The sequence below is a fragment of the Eulemur rufifrons genome, chromosome 2 (assembly GCF_041146395.1).
Source record: "Eulemur rufifrons isolate Redbay chromosome 2, OSU_ERuf_1, whole genome shotgun sequence".
Taxonomy (NCBI): Eukaryota; Metazoa; Chordata; class Mammalia; order Primates; family Lemuridae; genus Eulemur; species Eulemur rufifrons.
In genome coordinates this window covers 38713387-38729330 of record NC_090984.1, presented here as the reverse complement: position 1 = coordinate 38729330, position 15944 = coordinate 38713387, and the positions used below count along the sequence as shown (strand labels likewise).

General features: G+C 37.9%; 2 protein-coding genes across 2 annotated transcripts in view; one reads left to right on the top strand and one right to left on the bottom strand.

The window, feature by feature from the left end:
• Positions 1–2182: 2182 nt before the first annotated feature.
• Positions 2183–3824, bottom strand: PIGBOS1 (PIGB opposite strand 1). The gene is made up of 2 exons (XM_069459587.1): positions 3698–3824; positions 2183–2460 (listed from the first exon to the last, which is right to left on the bottom strand). The coding sequence occupies exon 2, from the start codon at positions 2383–2385 to the stop codon at positions 2224–2226; it is 162 nt and encodes a 53-aa protein (XP_069315688.1). The 5' UTR covers positions 2386–2460; positions 3698–3824; the 3' UTR covers positions 2183–2223.
• PIGB (phosphatidylinositol glycan anchor biosynthesis class B) overlaps positions 2611–15944 on the top strand; it is a 33495-nt gene continuing 20161 nt past the window's right edge. Inside the window, exons 1-7 of the mRNA XM_069492061.1 lie at positions 2611–2616; positions 3578–3678; positions 3867–4123; positions 4952–5084; positions 6246–6366; positions 11392–11496; positions 13840–13970. Coding sequence (XP_069348162.1) covers positions 2611–2616; positions 3578–3678; positions 3867–4123; positions 4952–5084; positions 6246–6366; positions 11392–11496; positions 13840–13970 — 854 coding nt within the window. The remainder of the gene's footprint in view (positions 2617–3577; positions 3679–3866; positions 4124–4951; positions 5085–6245; positions 6367–11391; positions 11497–13839; positions 13971–15944) is intronic.

The window sequence follows — 15944 nt, the reverse complement described above, 5'->3', positions numbered from 1 at the left end:
CTATGCTAAAGGGAAAGAGAGGAGTGTTTCTTTTTATGGCAGAAGGGGTATTTCTTGACTACATGTGTATACATATGTGTGTGTGTGTGTGTGTATAAAATTTTTTAAAGGAAATTGATAACTAGTGAGCAGAAGGCTAATGTCAGTCTCCACGATGCAATTCATGGTCCCTCACTAGTTTCGTAATCTAAGCCACTTTATAGACTTCATAGACTTTGAGCTCAATGATCAAAGAAGCTGTATCCATTTGAGGAAGGACTCTTCAATACTACAAAAATATACAAAAACATTCCCCTACTCCTTTCTCCCAAGAGACATAACACCATTAACCAGGATAAAGGTATATTGGAGCAAAAGGAATACTCAGACTTTGATGACCACTAGATACAGGACCTAAGCTGACTGGAACAAGCAGACAAGAAATACCACTATGGTCCTTCAGTAAGAGTAGGGGCTCCTGGAGGTGAAAGGATGAATGCAGGTTTAGCCCACACTAACCTAACAGGGCCCACCCTGTTGGGTCTCCATGCCCCCCATCCCCCTGCAGTTCTTAAGTGGGATAAATACAAACTCAGTAGTTGATAGAGACCTCACATTGATCTGTGATATAAGAGCCTTTGTGGTAGAAAGGGCCAACTGAAAGCTCCTGAATCTGACTTACCTGAATAAGGTAGTAAATTAGAAGCAATTCATGCAAAGAATTGCAGACATTAATGCCACCTTCAAAGACATGAAAGATATAGCGATGGGGTCTCTACATCCCCATTCAGTTCACCTGAGACCTGAAAAAACTAGATGGAAAAAATTCTAGAGATGGATGGTGATGATAGTTGCACAATATGAATATACTTCATGCCACTGAACTAACTGTACACTTAAAAATGATAAATTTTATGTTACATATATTTCACCACAAAAAATAGATGGTACTATCACAATAGCAGAAAACAGGGGACTACCTCAATTGCAGCTGCTATTTTGGAAGCAGTTATCTTCTTTTTTTGACAGTTTTATTGAAATATAATTCACACACAATAAAGTTCACCCTTTAAAATTCAGTGGTTAATATATTCACAAAGTTGTACCTTGATCACCATTATCTAGTTCCAGAACATTTTCATCACTCTAAAAACTTCATCACTCTAAAAATCACTGTATGATTCTTCAACTCTGCAGCCACTAGTCTACTATATTTTCTCTATATATTATATATAAGCAATATATAATACATAAATACTACATATAATTAATATATATTTCCCTATATAGTTTCCTATTCTGGACATGTCATATAAATGTATTCTAATTTTACCCATATTGTAACATGTACTTAATTTTTATAGCTAAATAATATTCCATTGTATGGATATACCACTTATTTTTCCATTTATCAATTGATGGACACTTCTTTCCACTTTTTGGGTATTGTGAATAATGCTGCTATGAATATTCATGTACCAGCTTGTGTTTTCAAGTCTCTTGGGTAGATACCTAGGAGGTGAATCACTAGGTCATATGGCAACTCTATGTTTAACTATTTGAAGAACTGCCCAACTCTTCCAAAGTGACTACACTGGTTTTATATTCTCAAAAACAGTGTATGAAAGTTCCAATTGTTCCACATCCTTACAAACACTTGTTATTCTCCATCTTTTTTACTGTAGCCATCCTAGTGAATATGAAGTGGTATCTCACTATGGTTTTGATTTGAACAGATGCAGTGTCTCAATTTGATCTGAGCTACACAATTTTTCAAGTACTCCTCCATTCTGCCCGGGATGAGAAATGGCTAGGGCTGAAAGACTGCTAAAGTATATACAAATACTACTGTATGTTAAACCAAGCTAACTGAGGGACTTTTTGCATAAGGTGGTTTAACTTGGTTCACTTATCTACAAATACTACAGTAAACATAATTTAATACACACCTAGACTGTCGCCCCATGACACTGCATATACTGCATTCCCAGAAAAATAAACCCCAACTAAAAAACAAAATATCCCTAAAATACTCATTTTTGTTTAAAAGGAAATTACTGTCTTGGTGATAAGACATAAAATGGCAAATAAACGTATAGTAAACATTAAAATTAACAGTGCTGATTTAAAAAATCATTATCCATGATTTATGTTTAAAATATATCTAATTTTTTATTAGATTACAGTCAATGTATAATTTCAATGGAACTTTAAGTAATCATTACAGTTCAACTCTATGTAGTATTAACTTTTCTTTTCTGATTCTTGTGCCAATTTCAACTTTTCTTTTAATGCCTTCTGATCTCTGGAATACTGTTCAAATATTGGTTGATAAATATATATTCCTGAAGCAATTCCAAGGATGCTAGCAAAAAGCAGTTCTGGAAGAGTCAATCTCCCAAACATTGTTGCAACAAACACAGCACAAGGCAAAGGTGGTTTTGGAAAGTCACACTCCACATCCAGGAAATCTCTTCAGATCTGTGTACAAAGCAAATGGGAAGCAAAGCAGTAACTTAGAACAAAATCCTTTTCAAAGATTTTATGTCACTACTTCACACTGAACAATATTTTTATAATAATATGTTACTAACTAAAAATAGAAATATAAGTACATAGGGAGTATGGGAAATGGGGGTTAGGGGATGGTGTATGACAAAGCTAAATCCTCTTCTATTACAGAATGGCTTTAAATGGATAATTTTTTTAAATGGCAAAAAGAGGGGAGAGGAAGGCATATACTCCTTTATATCTTTAAAGTCATACTATAAAAACTACTAAAAGAAATAGCCAAAAAGACTTGACAGTGATAGCCTCTGAGGAATATGATATGGAAGCAGGAGAAAGGCAGGCGGAGAATTGGTATTTTTCATTAGTCTTTCTGTACTATTCATGTTTTTTAGCAAAATGTAGGACAAAAACAATTTTTAAAAACACGCTAAAACACTTTGAGTTCCCTTTGATACTTTAATAAAGTAAAAGTAGATATCAAATAAAAATCATTTGCCATTCGTTTCTGACAAAAATATAATAGAAATTTGGCTGGCTTTACTTTTGACAATTGAGGAATTAACCTTAGTACTTCCTGGAAAGTAATATTCCTTGACAACACCTTAGTCTCTGGAGAAACTAGGTAGATGTTTGTGAATGAGGAAAGCACACTAAAGGATTTACTTGTTTTTTAAATTATAACAACACTTTTACTTACGGCCTCCTAAACCAGCCCCCGAGGTCACAAAAGTCACAAAAATCATTAGTGACAAAAAACGGTACTATAAACTAGTTTGCTTTTAATATCCCTGGAATGTAATTTAATCTGGGAAAGAAAAGCCCGTTTTCTCCTGAACTCTATGGTTGACTAGATAAATGACAACTTCACCAATCTTGCTTTGGTTCAGTGGCTACTAAGTGTTTTCAAAAAAAAGAAACCATAGGAACCATTTGAGCCTCAGTTTCTACATCTGTAAGACAGGCTAAATGATCCCTACCTACTCTGCCTAACTCGCTTAATAGTTATTTGTGAAATCACCCAAACAGTGAAATGTTATACCAACACTGCCATTTATAATTATCATTATCGTTCTTAATAACCACTCAGTGGAATGCTGAACAGATATTTCAAAAACATAATCAGGCCCCTCCGACTGTTCGGCCCTTGCTGCGCGTCGCTAACCCAGCCTCCCGCCTGCCCCCGCACAGGTGAGATCGGGCTCCTTACGGCAGGTTCCGGACAAGGGGCACAGAGACCTGACAGCCAAAATGCCCAGAGAGAAGGCGCAGACGAGCCCTCAACAAAGCGTAGTGGCTGAGACCAACTTGGCAGCATTCAACCCAGCAGATCACGAGTGACGCATTTGCCCGTTCCCGGCCACTTCCGCGCCTGCGAGCGATGGCTGCTCGCAAAGGCCAAACTTAGTGGAAGCAGAGCAGCGCGCGCCTCCGCAGCTTCCTTCCGCCCCAGGAAAGCGTTGGTCGCCGGTTCTCAGCCGACCTCTAAGCAGGTGCGGGATGGAGCGGGAGGGCGGCGATGGCAACCTGGCCTTGCGCGTTCTCCAGAACCGCTCCCACGAGAAAATGAAGCTGCGAAAGAGAAAATCTACCTTGTACCTCAGCGCCCAGGAGAAGAGCACCGGGCGCCGGAGGGGTGAGTGAGGGACCGCTCTCTGGAGGGCTTGCAAGAGCACCCTGTATTTCACTACCCGCTAGTTGTTGCCAGATCTTGAAGAGTCTTGAAAGGCTGGAAATATAGATTTTAATATAAATTCTGATTTTTATGTGTTAGTAACTAAATTCAAATTTTAAAAAATATTCTATTCAGCCTACAGTCTGTCCATTTGTTGTTAAGAGCAGGACTTCGGAATCAACAGAGAGATCTGGGTTTGAATCCTGTTTAGTAATTTACACCTTTTTTACTTCGGATAAGACATTTTTAGTTTCTGAGCCTAAGTTTCCTCACATGTAAGGTGGGGCTGATAATACCTACCCCATAGCATTGTTTTGAGAATTGACACACATGTAAAGGAATTAACACAGTGCCTGGTGTATAGTAAACATCAGTAAAGGGGACCATTTTATATACCACTGTTTGGTACACAAACAAAGGGTTGTGTCCTAAGTTGATAATGTATTAACTGGTTTCTTTCATGAGATACACATGTAGAATACTACAATAATGATAACTACCTATTAATAATTAGCCTAAGACCTTAACCCAGTCCCTTTTTCAATATTTATCTTAATATTCTCTTTATACAATAAGTTGCAAGAAAAGTTGGTTAAGCAAAAAGAGTGGTGATCACCGAGTGGTGCAGAACGTTCCCTAGGTGGGCTTTGAAAGCAGTGTGAAGGGGCCAGAGTTCACTACTGTGCCCTAACAGAGCCTGAGCAAAGGGCCAACCAGAGCAGCAGATTTTAAGTTCTGTAAGTGGAACTGCCAGACTTCTGTGCCACAATTACCTGTTTTGTTTTTCAGATCTTCTTGGAGAAAACATTTATCTGGTGTCATTTACCATAGCTTTGCGAATATTCAACTGCTTTTTAGTGCAGACAAGTTTTGTTCCAGATGAATATTGGCAGTCTCTTGAAGTTGCACATCATATGGTTTTCAAATATCCTTTGTAGCTTCTTTTTCAAACTATGAATGTGCATTCATCTTGGGAATTGTGTTCAGTTTATATTACAGTAGTCTGCAGGGGGTGCATTCTAAGAACCCCTGCGGATGTCAGAAACCAAGGCTACTACTGAACCCTATATAGGCTATATATACTGGGGTTTTTTTTTGTTTGTTTGTTTGTTTGTTTGTTTTTGAGACAGAGTCTCGCTCTGTTGCTGGGGCTAGAGTGAGTGCCATGGCATCAGTCTAGCTCACAGCAACCTCAAACTCCTGGGCTTAAGCAATCCTACTGCCTCAGCCTCCCAACTAGCTGGGACTACAGGCGTGCATCACCATGCCCAGCTGATTTTTTCTATTTTTAGTAGAGATGGGGTCTCACTCTTGTTCTGGCACTACAGGCATGCGCCATCATGCCAGGCTAATTTTTTCTATACGTATATTTTTTAGTTGTCCATATAATTTCTTTCTATTTTTAGTAGAGACGGGGTCTCGCTCTTGCTCAGGCTGGTCTTGAACTCCTGACCCTGAGCGATCCACCCGCCTCGGCCTCCCAGAGTGCTAGGATTACAGGTGTGAGCCACTGCGCCCGGCCTATATACTGTTTTTATCGAATACATAAGTACCTATAATCAAGGTTAATTTATAAATTAGTCACAGTAAGAGAAAAACAAAAATAATAAAATAGAACAATTATAACAATATACTGTAATAAAAGTTAGTGAATGTGGTATCTGTATTTTTTTCCCCCTCCCCTTCTCTCTGTCTCTCAAATTATCTTAATATTTTCAGATGCCAGTTGACCGAGGGTGAAACCGTAGATATAAGAAGGACACTACTGCACATATTTTGTTTTCTATATTTTCTCCACATAATTTTAACTCATCAAAGTATGTCATTATTTTATACTAATATTTCTTCTTGATGTTAATATACTTGACACAGCCCTTAACAGTGCTTAGTACTTGGAGAATACAGAGGAAGTAAAAAACACATTCCTGCCTTGAAGATGTTAAGAATTAGTTGGCCAATTGAATTTTTAATACAAATTGCCAATATAAAATGCTGTGTTTTAAAACAAAATAAAATGTTTTACATATGGAAATGAAAATAGGTTTTGTTTCAATACTATTTGACATTTAATCCTTAACATTACTAATTATGGTTATTTGACCTGGGAATGGACAGAAAGATTGAGGGGTTACACTTACCCTTTAATCTTTGCAAGCATTTACAAGATTCTACATCTTTTGGGGAAAGATAGTGTTCAGTTGCTGGTAAGTTTAAATAAAAGTAACCAAAATAGTGTTAAAAACAGATTTATTCCATCCTTTTTCAATGGTTAATGTATGTTAACTCAGTGATATCATTGATACCATGAAGTTTGTTTTTTAAAAGGCTATTGTTGCTAAAGTCCAGCCATATGTGGGAAGCCACGGTACTAAAGACATACTGTGATTCGTAACTCTTCAATATGTGCCAAAACACAAGACTGAGCATGAAAATGTCCTCCTGTGAGGAAGCCTGTTAGGATGTACAGATTTTCAGAATGACTACATTATTGTACATTATTTAGACTTCAGAATTATACTCCCTTAAAAGAATCACTTGAGAGCAGTGTTGTGTTTTGTTTTTGCAAGTGGAAGACCGTGTTATATGAGCTTATGAATACTAAATACATATAAACCCATTCAGGATTCAGTGTTGAAATTAAAACTTAAAAATTAATTTGACAAAAATTTAATAATATGTTTAATCAGTGTGTAATAATTGAACATCAGTAGTTAAGCAGGATTGTAACTCCTAGATCATGAATTGCTGAGATCACTTGTTAGCAGAGGGTACAAAGAAGGAACTAATGGTACAAAAGTTTCTCTAGCCTCACTCTCAGGATCTTTTAAGCTGTTGTCTAGTTGGACTCAGAGGTTTGGGCCTTCCCTATTTTCTGTTAGGGAGGGCCAGTGGCCCAGTATTCCAAAGAAAGTTTAAATCCTGAGGTGTTTTTTGGAGCCTATGAAGACACTACAGTTCTAGGTATTTGTTTTAAGGCAGGGTTGTACCCTCCCCTTTGCAGTGATATTTGATTTCCCATTATTGAGAAATGAGAGTCAGACCAGTGAAACTGATGCTTTACATGGGAAGATCAAGGGGAAGAGGAATTTAGAGCAGCAGCGGAGTTTCCCCCATTGACACAGATAGAATTTCGGAGCTGTGAACTAACATTTCTCCTCTCAGTTACCTACCAGCTTATATATGATGCAGGGTATCCATAAAGTCTGGAACCATACGCAAATATATATAATGTCATCAAGGACACTTTTATGTTTTACCAAGTAGGTTAGATTATTAATGAAGGGGTCTTCAAGATAGAAAAATTTCCTATTCCTCTAAAACCTATCCACCTGCCCTCAACCTATAGCTGACCCACCAGGCCACTTTGTAATAGAAAGGAAACCTCCCTGACCCCACCACCACCACCACCAATGCCCCCCCAAAAACCCTCTGTCCTACCTGGAACTTGACCAGGTAGAGAGTCATTAGGATGTGATCAGTCAGTCATTCATATTGTCATATTGGTTATTTTAAGCACATTTTATAATTTTGAAGCTAGAAGGGGTCAGAGAAGTGAAGTAAATAGACCAAGGTCACAGCATCTTAAAAGCATAGCTAGCTAATCCTAGGTCTACTTACAGCCTAGTGCTCTTTCCAGATAGCTTCTCTCTAAACTGCCTAAGGTGTGTGCACAGAAGTAGGGATGGCTTAAAGCTGCACTGTCCACTGCAGTAGCCACTAGCTACATGTGGCTTTTGAACACTTGAAATGTAGCTAGTCCAAACTGGAAGGTGCTGTAAGTGTAAAACACATACTGGATGTCAAAGGCCTAGTATAAAAAAATTATAAAAATATTTTTATAATTTACATTGATTAAATAAAATGTCTGAGATATATTGGATTAAACAAAATGAAATTTTGCCTGTACTCAGTTTTAGGTTTTGAGTTTTTCTTTTTTTACTTTTAAATTTGGTTGCTATAAAATTTAAAATTATACATGTGGCCTGTGTTACATTTCTGTTGGCTAGTGCTGGCTTAGAACATGTGAGGGGCAAGAGGAGAAGGAGGGGAAACTGAATGAGGTACCACAGTAGGGGCTTTGAATAGTCAGAATACAACAAAAGGGTACCTGGCTCCTGTAGCCTAAGGGAGGAGTGAGGAGCTTACAGAACAGAAGTATAGAATGGTAAGCTGCCAACAAAGGCCTTGTACACAAGGTTTACCCCTTCTCCTCTTTACTCCACCCTACTGCTTTTTATTTTCCAGAAGCTATGTGCAACTATTATTTAATTCTTCTCAGGTCCTTACTACAACCTGGAAAATTATGGTATCTTAAAAGTCAGGAGAGACTGCTAATGACAGGGGTTCAGAACTCAACTTATGGCCTGGCTCAGTGGCTTGCACCTGTAATCCCAGCACGTTGGGAATCTGAGGCAGGAGGATCGCATGAACCCAGGATTTCAAGACCAGCCTGGGCAACATAACAAGACCGCTTTTCTACAAAAAATAAAATAAAATAGCTGGGCATAGTAGTGCGAGCATGTAGTCCCACCTACCCAGCAGGCCAAGGCAGGAGGATCCCTTGAGCCCAGAAGTTTGGAGCTACAGTGAGCTATTATTGTGCACTCCAACCCTGGCTGAGACCCTGTCTCAAAAAGCAAGAAAGAAAGTAGATTTTAGCTCAACACAAAAATAATATGTAAAGTTCTCTCTTTTTTTCTTTTTTCAGACAGGCTGCAGTACAGTGGTGCAATCGTAGCTCACTGCAGCCCCCAACTCCTGGGCTCAAGCAGTCTTCCTGCCTCAGCCTCCCCAGTAGCTGGGACCACAGGCACATGCCACCACACCCAACTAAGTGTTTTATTTTTTTTTACAGAGGAGATCTCGCTATGTTGCCCAGGCTGGTCTCAAACTCCTGGGCTCAAGCAATCCTCCTGCCTTCGCCTCCCAAAGTGCTGTGATTACAGGTGTGTGCCATTATGCCCAGCCTACTTTCTTTTAAATTCAAGATTTCTACATAACAACCCTTCAAAAATTTTCTTTATCCAGGCTAACCATCTCCAGTTCTTTTTTTTTTTTTTTCCTGAGGCAGAGTCTCACTCTGTCACCCAAGCTAGAATATCGTGGTGTCGGCCCAGCTCACAGCAACCTCAAACTCCTGGGCTTAAGCAATCCTCCTGCCACAGCCTCCCAACTAGCTGGGACTACAGGCGTGCATCACCATGCCCAGCTGATTTTTTCTATTTTTAGTAGAGATGGGGTCTCACTCTTGTTCAGGCTGGTCTCAAACTCCTGACCTCAAGTGATCCTCCTGCCTTGGCTTCCCAGAATGCTAGGATTACAGGCATGAGCCACCACACCCGGCCATCTCCAGTTCTTAACCTCATAATCATAGATAGTATCTGATACCTTGTAATTTATTATTAAATAATATCCATCTTAAAATGTGGATCTCCAAACTGAACGCAATACTGAAGGCTAGGATAACTAATTCAGAATATAGCGGGACCATTAACTTCATAAGAACTATACATCTCTCAGGGCAAGGATTCTATTAGCTTTTTAGTAGCTACCTCACACTATTGGCTCATAGTAAGTTTGTGGCCAAATTGACTTTTCATATGAACTGCTTTCAGGGGGCCTGGGAAGTGAGGATGAAGCTTATAGCTCCCTATGCAAAGTAAACAGAAGGTATGTACATAGGTGCCTTTTACTGTATTTTACAGGGCACAATTTAAGTGGAATTAAGGATAGTCTACCTTTAATTTTCAGATTTAAGCATTTATTGACATATTGACAAAGAAAAAGAACATAAAGCTAAAGTATTAGAAGCCACTGACAATTGAAAATAAAGCAGCTCTAATTATAATGTAAACTTAATAAAGTTTGATTCAACAAAAATACAAATTCACAAATTTTTAAAAACATATCTTTTGAACAAACCAAGATTAAATTGTGCTCTAGGCCGGGCGCGGTGGCTCACGCCTGTAATCCTAGCACTCTGGGAGGCCGAGGTGGGCGGATCGTTTGAGCTCAGGAGTTCGAGACCAGCCTGAGCAAGAGCGAGACCCCATCTCTACTAAAAAAATAGAAAGAAATTATATGGACAGCTAAAAATATATATAGAAAAAATTAGCCGGGCATGGTGGTGCATGCCTGTAGTCCCAGCTACTTGGGAGGCTGAGACAGGAGGATCGCTCGAGCTCAGGAGTTTGAGGTTGCTGTGAGCTAGGCTGATGCCACGGCACTCACTCTAGCCTGGGCAACAGAGTGAGACTCTGTCTCAAAGAAAAAAAAAAAAAAAAAAAAAAATTGTGCTCTAGCAGCAAGTGTTACTTTGTTAGTGATGACTATCACACTTTTTTTTTTTAATTTAAAGAGGTTCATTCTGAGCAAAATGTGTGTGACTGGCCTAGAGCACATGGCCTCAAGAGGTCCTGAGAAAATGTGCCCCAATGACACATTTTTTTAATTCTCAGAGACGCTAATACATCTTTAATGTCCTCTGAATACCATTTTCTATAATTGTAGGATACTTGTGCTCTTTTTTTAAAAAAAGTAATTTGCTATTTTATTATCTATATTGAAGAATTGGGAAACAACGTAACTTAGTCATAGGCTCTAGTGTCAGGCAGACTTGGGTTTTGAATCCTGGCTTCTACAATAACTAGCTGTGCAGCCTTGTGAAAATTACTTAACCTCTCTGTGCCTCAGTTTCCTCATCTATTAAACAGTACCTACCTCAGAAGATTATTAGGACTGAATCAGCTAATATGTATAAAGTACTTAGTATGATATGTAGTACACAGTACTGTAAATGTTTGATTTTAAAAAAACCTGTTGTTGCTAATGAAAGTATACTTCTAAAATAGAATCTTAACACAATGAAATGGTTTGCTATTTAAATTAAAATTAGTGTTGATTTCATATATATGTTTCATATTATATATATGTTTTATATATGTATGTTTTATGTTATATGTTTTACATATATATATGTTATGTATATATTTAAAACAGAGAGAATGGTAAAACTACCTCAAGTATTTATTTCCACAAGAAATTAATGTAATTTTGGAGAAAAAGAAATGTATTTTTGCAGAAGAATATTAATAGAATAATACATTGTTTATTTTTGTACTAAAAATGGCTTTTAATTCACAGTTGGATGAACTTGTTGATTTTTATGGTAATTCAGTGTAAACCAACAGATGTTTTTAACATCCTCTTCTTCTTTATAACTAATGAAGATTTGGATTCCTAGACTTGCCCAAGCACTTCTATCTGCTGTAGCAGACATTCGGCTTTACTCATTAATGAAGCAACTAGAAAATCAGGAAGTGGCAAGATGGGTGGTAAGTCCGAAACACTTCAGAAACTGTATGCCAGTTATTTCATTCCTGTGGGCATAAAACACGTGGAAACATCGATTCTCAAAACAGTTTTAGAAGATAATTCATATAACTTTACAGGGGTACTTCCCTAAATTAAGAACAGCAAAATGCAAGTGGCACATACCACATCTCTCCTTCTGATGAAGCCCTAGGTGGTGGAAGCCACTGATGCCCTCAAATGCTATGAAAGGCTAAACCCTGGGAGACAGCCTTTGGGAGCCCCTTCACTTCTCAAAACTGTCCTTGCCTCACTTTTCATAGAATTCAGTAGGAATAGTTCTAAATCAGTGCCGACCTCACAAAGCATCTCAGCTATTTACCACCCTTGTCTATTCCTCTAGCTACCTGAGGTGCAGTCTGAGAAATCCATTGCATGGAAACACTCTTTTACTTCTGGCTGGAATGTTTGAAATAATTGGACTCATGTAAGGGAGAGAGTGTGGTGTAGAAGTCTATCTTTTGTCATTTGGCTTATTTCAAGATGGGGAGATAGATTCCTGACATCTCCCATTCTTAAATGGATATTCTCATTGAAACCATATCCTTACAAGGGATTGGATTCTGTAGGAAGGACTATTGTGACTTCACTTGGCTCTTTCCAAAATTAAATAAGCTTATCTGAGCCAGCCTAGAAATCTTACTACCTTTTCAATAGTTTCCATTGGAAAATACATTGCAAATTCCAAGTAACCAATTTACCAGCACATTTCTGCAAAATAATTTATTAATAAATTGGAGAAAGAACAAGTATTGTATTCTTCTGCATTAAAAAGAAAGATCGATTTAGTGATTAAGTCCTTACTAATTGATTCAGGGATAAAGTCAGCCTCTTTATTTTGTGCTTTTATTTATTTTACTTTACTTTATTTTATTTTATTTTATTTTTGAGACAGGGCCTTGTTCTGTCGCCTGAGCTAGAGTACAGTGGTATCAGCCTAGCTCACAGCAACCTCAAACTCCTGGGTTCAAGCAATCCTCCTGCCTAAGCCTCTCGAGTGTCTGGGACTACAGGTGTGCAGTGACACCCAGATAATTTTTATATTTTGAGTAGAGATGGGGTCTCGCCCTCTCTGGTCTTGAACTCCTGAGCTCAAGGAGTCCTCCTGCCTCGGCCTCCCAGAGTGCTAGGATTATAGGCGTGAGCCACCATGTCTGGCCTGTGCTTTTATTTTATGTACCTTGCTGAAGGTTTAACATGAAATGGTAGGCAAAGGTCACAATGACTTTGAAATCCTCTTTCCAGCCAGGTGTGGTGGCTCATGCCTCTAATCCCAGCACTTTGGAAGGCCATGGGGGAGGATTGCTTGAGCCCCTGAGTTCAAGACCAGCTGGGCAACATAGTGAGATCCTGTCTCCACAAAAAATAAAAAAAAATTAGCTGAGTGTGGTGGGAGGAGCCTGTAGTCCCAGTTACTCAGGAGTATGAGGCAGGATTGCTTAAGCAAAGGAGTGCAAGGCTGCACTGAGCTATGATCTCCCCACTGTACTTCAGCCTAGGTGATAGAGCAAGGCTCTCTCTCTAATAGAAAAATCAAGTTAAAAAAGAAATCTTTCCTTCAAAGATGCAACACTAGTTTCTTCTAGTTTAGGAAAAAACCTTTAATTTAATGAAAATTGGAAATATTTTTTCAAGGCTATATTTGAAGAGATAGGAAGCTATTAATAGTACCATATGTTTAATACCCTTGGCCCAACTAATAAGTTTCTTTTAAGACATTTGTTTTATAGACTTAATGATGCTCTGTTTGCATGTTCTTCCAGAAACTGGTTTATTAACTTAGTCCATATCCAAATTAAAATTTAATAATGTCTGCTGGCCTTTTTTTCCTCTCTCCTGTTTTTTCTCAATTTTTTCGTCAAGGAATAGGGTAACATTCCAAACCAAAGTCAATAAAAAACAGTCACAACACTCATGTTGGTACTATCAGACAGTTTGAGGAATACTAATTGGGAGAATCCATTTATGAATTTCAATCCTCTGTAAATTCTACCATCAAAGAATTTGTGTTTTATGTCTTTCATTAATGGAGAGTGGGATTTAAATCAAATGCAATGCCATAAAAATGCACCTGAAAGTATAAACTTCCTAACATTAATAAATATAGATCTGATATTATCATAAACCTGTGTTTGATGTAACTTCTTAAAAACATTGTTTGGGCATGTTTACTTACTTTTAACATCATTTAACTTCTGATATGTTTTTTGCAATATTTATACTTGCTTGCTGTTTTCCATAAAGATAGTACATACTAAGTTTGTCCATTTTCTACTTCATACATGTTTACTCATAATTGTTCTTAGTTTTTTTGCCAGTTGTGCTCTTGGTTCACATGGTATTGCTGTACCAGAACCCTTACAAACACCATGGAAACTGTTCTCACTATAATTGCTCTTTTCTACTATCCTTTGGAAGGTTCCAAGTCTATGAACAGGTGAGATATATTATTGTTAATAATTATGTACAAAACTCTAAGACATGCTTTTGAAAAATCTTAAATATCAACATATTGTAATGTCTTGTAGACCTGCTACTGTTCATGAGAGTCATGAGAATCACAAATTTTCAGTTGATATATTATAGCAAAATCAAGTACTCAAACTGGATAATTAAGGATAGTTTAATAAAAGAAATGTTTAGAAAGGTATATAAAATATTTAGGAAAGTCAATAAGGAAATACCACAGTACCCCAGGGCTAATCATAATTGGAAGTCTCCATTATCTTTAAGCCCCAAGGAGCAAGGAGATGAAATGGTTACTGGAGCCTATACAGAGCTATAAAAGAGAGGGCTCCAACAGAAGGCAGGCACATCCAGTTTTTAGCAATAGCAAGAAGACAGCCACAGGAATAAGTAAGCCTCATTTGACTCACCTTCCACCTTCCAATTAGACAAAACCAATGAAAAGCCAGAAAGCAAAGTAGTCCATCAATGTAGTCCATGCAGGACAGCCTCCCTGCACATAGAACAGGTAAAGGGTGGTGGAAGGCAAATTGAAAATATCTGGACCTGATTTGGCTTCATATAAACTGGGGAAACAAATATCAAGCAAAGGGAACATGAGCAAAGGTACAGAGCTGTGAAAGGGCTTCAGTATACTTAGGGCAGATTGTCCACAGTAGCTAGAGTGTGGTAGGATGCATGGAAGAAAAGAAGAACAAGGAATGAGGTTGGAATGGGACTTTGCTCTTCTCCAGAATTTGGATTTTATTCTATAGTTTGTAGGGAACCATTAGAGGCTTTGGAGAAGTATGACATAATCAAATCTGATTTTGAAAGAATTCTCTTGTAGTAGCAGTATTTAGGATATACTAAAAGGAAAAAAGCCAGAATTGAGGAGTCTAGTTAAAATGCTAGTATCTGTTCTTCCTACATAAAAGGTTGTTGGGAGGATCAAATCAAATAAGATCATTTCTGCCTTAGACTCTTAATTGTAAGAAAAAGCATTCGCTCGTTACTTAATATGATGAAGACATTATTATGAGGCTAAAAAATGGGCATCTCAGCCTTGTGGCCAGGCCTGGGAGAAATCTCAACCATGCAAATGAATTGCAACATTATACAGAATCCAAGGCAGTTTGGGGAATGGGCTATTTTGTTGTGCCTTTATAGCCCAAACAGTCTATGAATCTCTGTTTTACTTTCCCATGCTTTGAGGCTTAGCTGGTCTGTCTACATCCTTTTTGTTTTGTTTTGTTTTGTTTTTCCCATATACGCCAATAACAGCCAAACCGAATTTCAAATCAAAAATGCAATACCTTTCACAATAGCCTCAAAGAAAATTAAATATCTAGGAATATATTTAAAGAAAGATGTGAGAGACACATATAGGGAGAACAACGAGACACTAAGAAAAGAAATTATAGAAGATGTAAACAGATGGAAAAATCTACGTTGCTCATGGATTGGTAGAATCAATATCGTTAAAATGTTCATACTACCTAAAGTGATCTGCAGAATTAATGCAATCCCTATCAAAGTACCATCATCGTTCTTTACAGATCTAGAAAAAATAATTCTACGCTTTGTATGGAACCAGAGAAGACCTCATATAGCCAAAGCAATCTTAAGTAAAAAGAACAAACTAGAAGGTATCAGTCTACCAGACTTCAAGTTGTACTACGAGGATATAGTAACTAAAACAGCATGATATTCGCACAAGAATAGAGACATAGAGCTTTGGAACACGACTGAGAATTCGGAGATGAAACCATCCGCATGTGGTAATCTAATCTTTGACAAAGCAGACAAAAATATACACTGGGGAAAACAATCCCTTTTCAATAAATGCTGCTGGGAAAACTGGATAGCTACTTGCAAAAGTTTGAAACTGGATCCCCTCCTCTCACCTCTGACAAAAATCAACTCAAGGTGGATAACAGACTTAAACCTAAGGCATGAAACCTTA

Coding starts and splice junctions, on each gene's coding strand:
- PIGBOS1 (XM_069459587.1), bottom strand. CDS start 2,385: ATGTTTGGGAGATTGACTCTTCCAGAACTGCTTTTTGCTAGCATCCTT.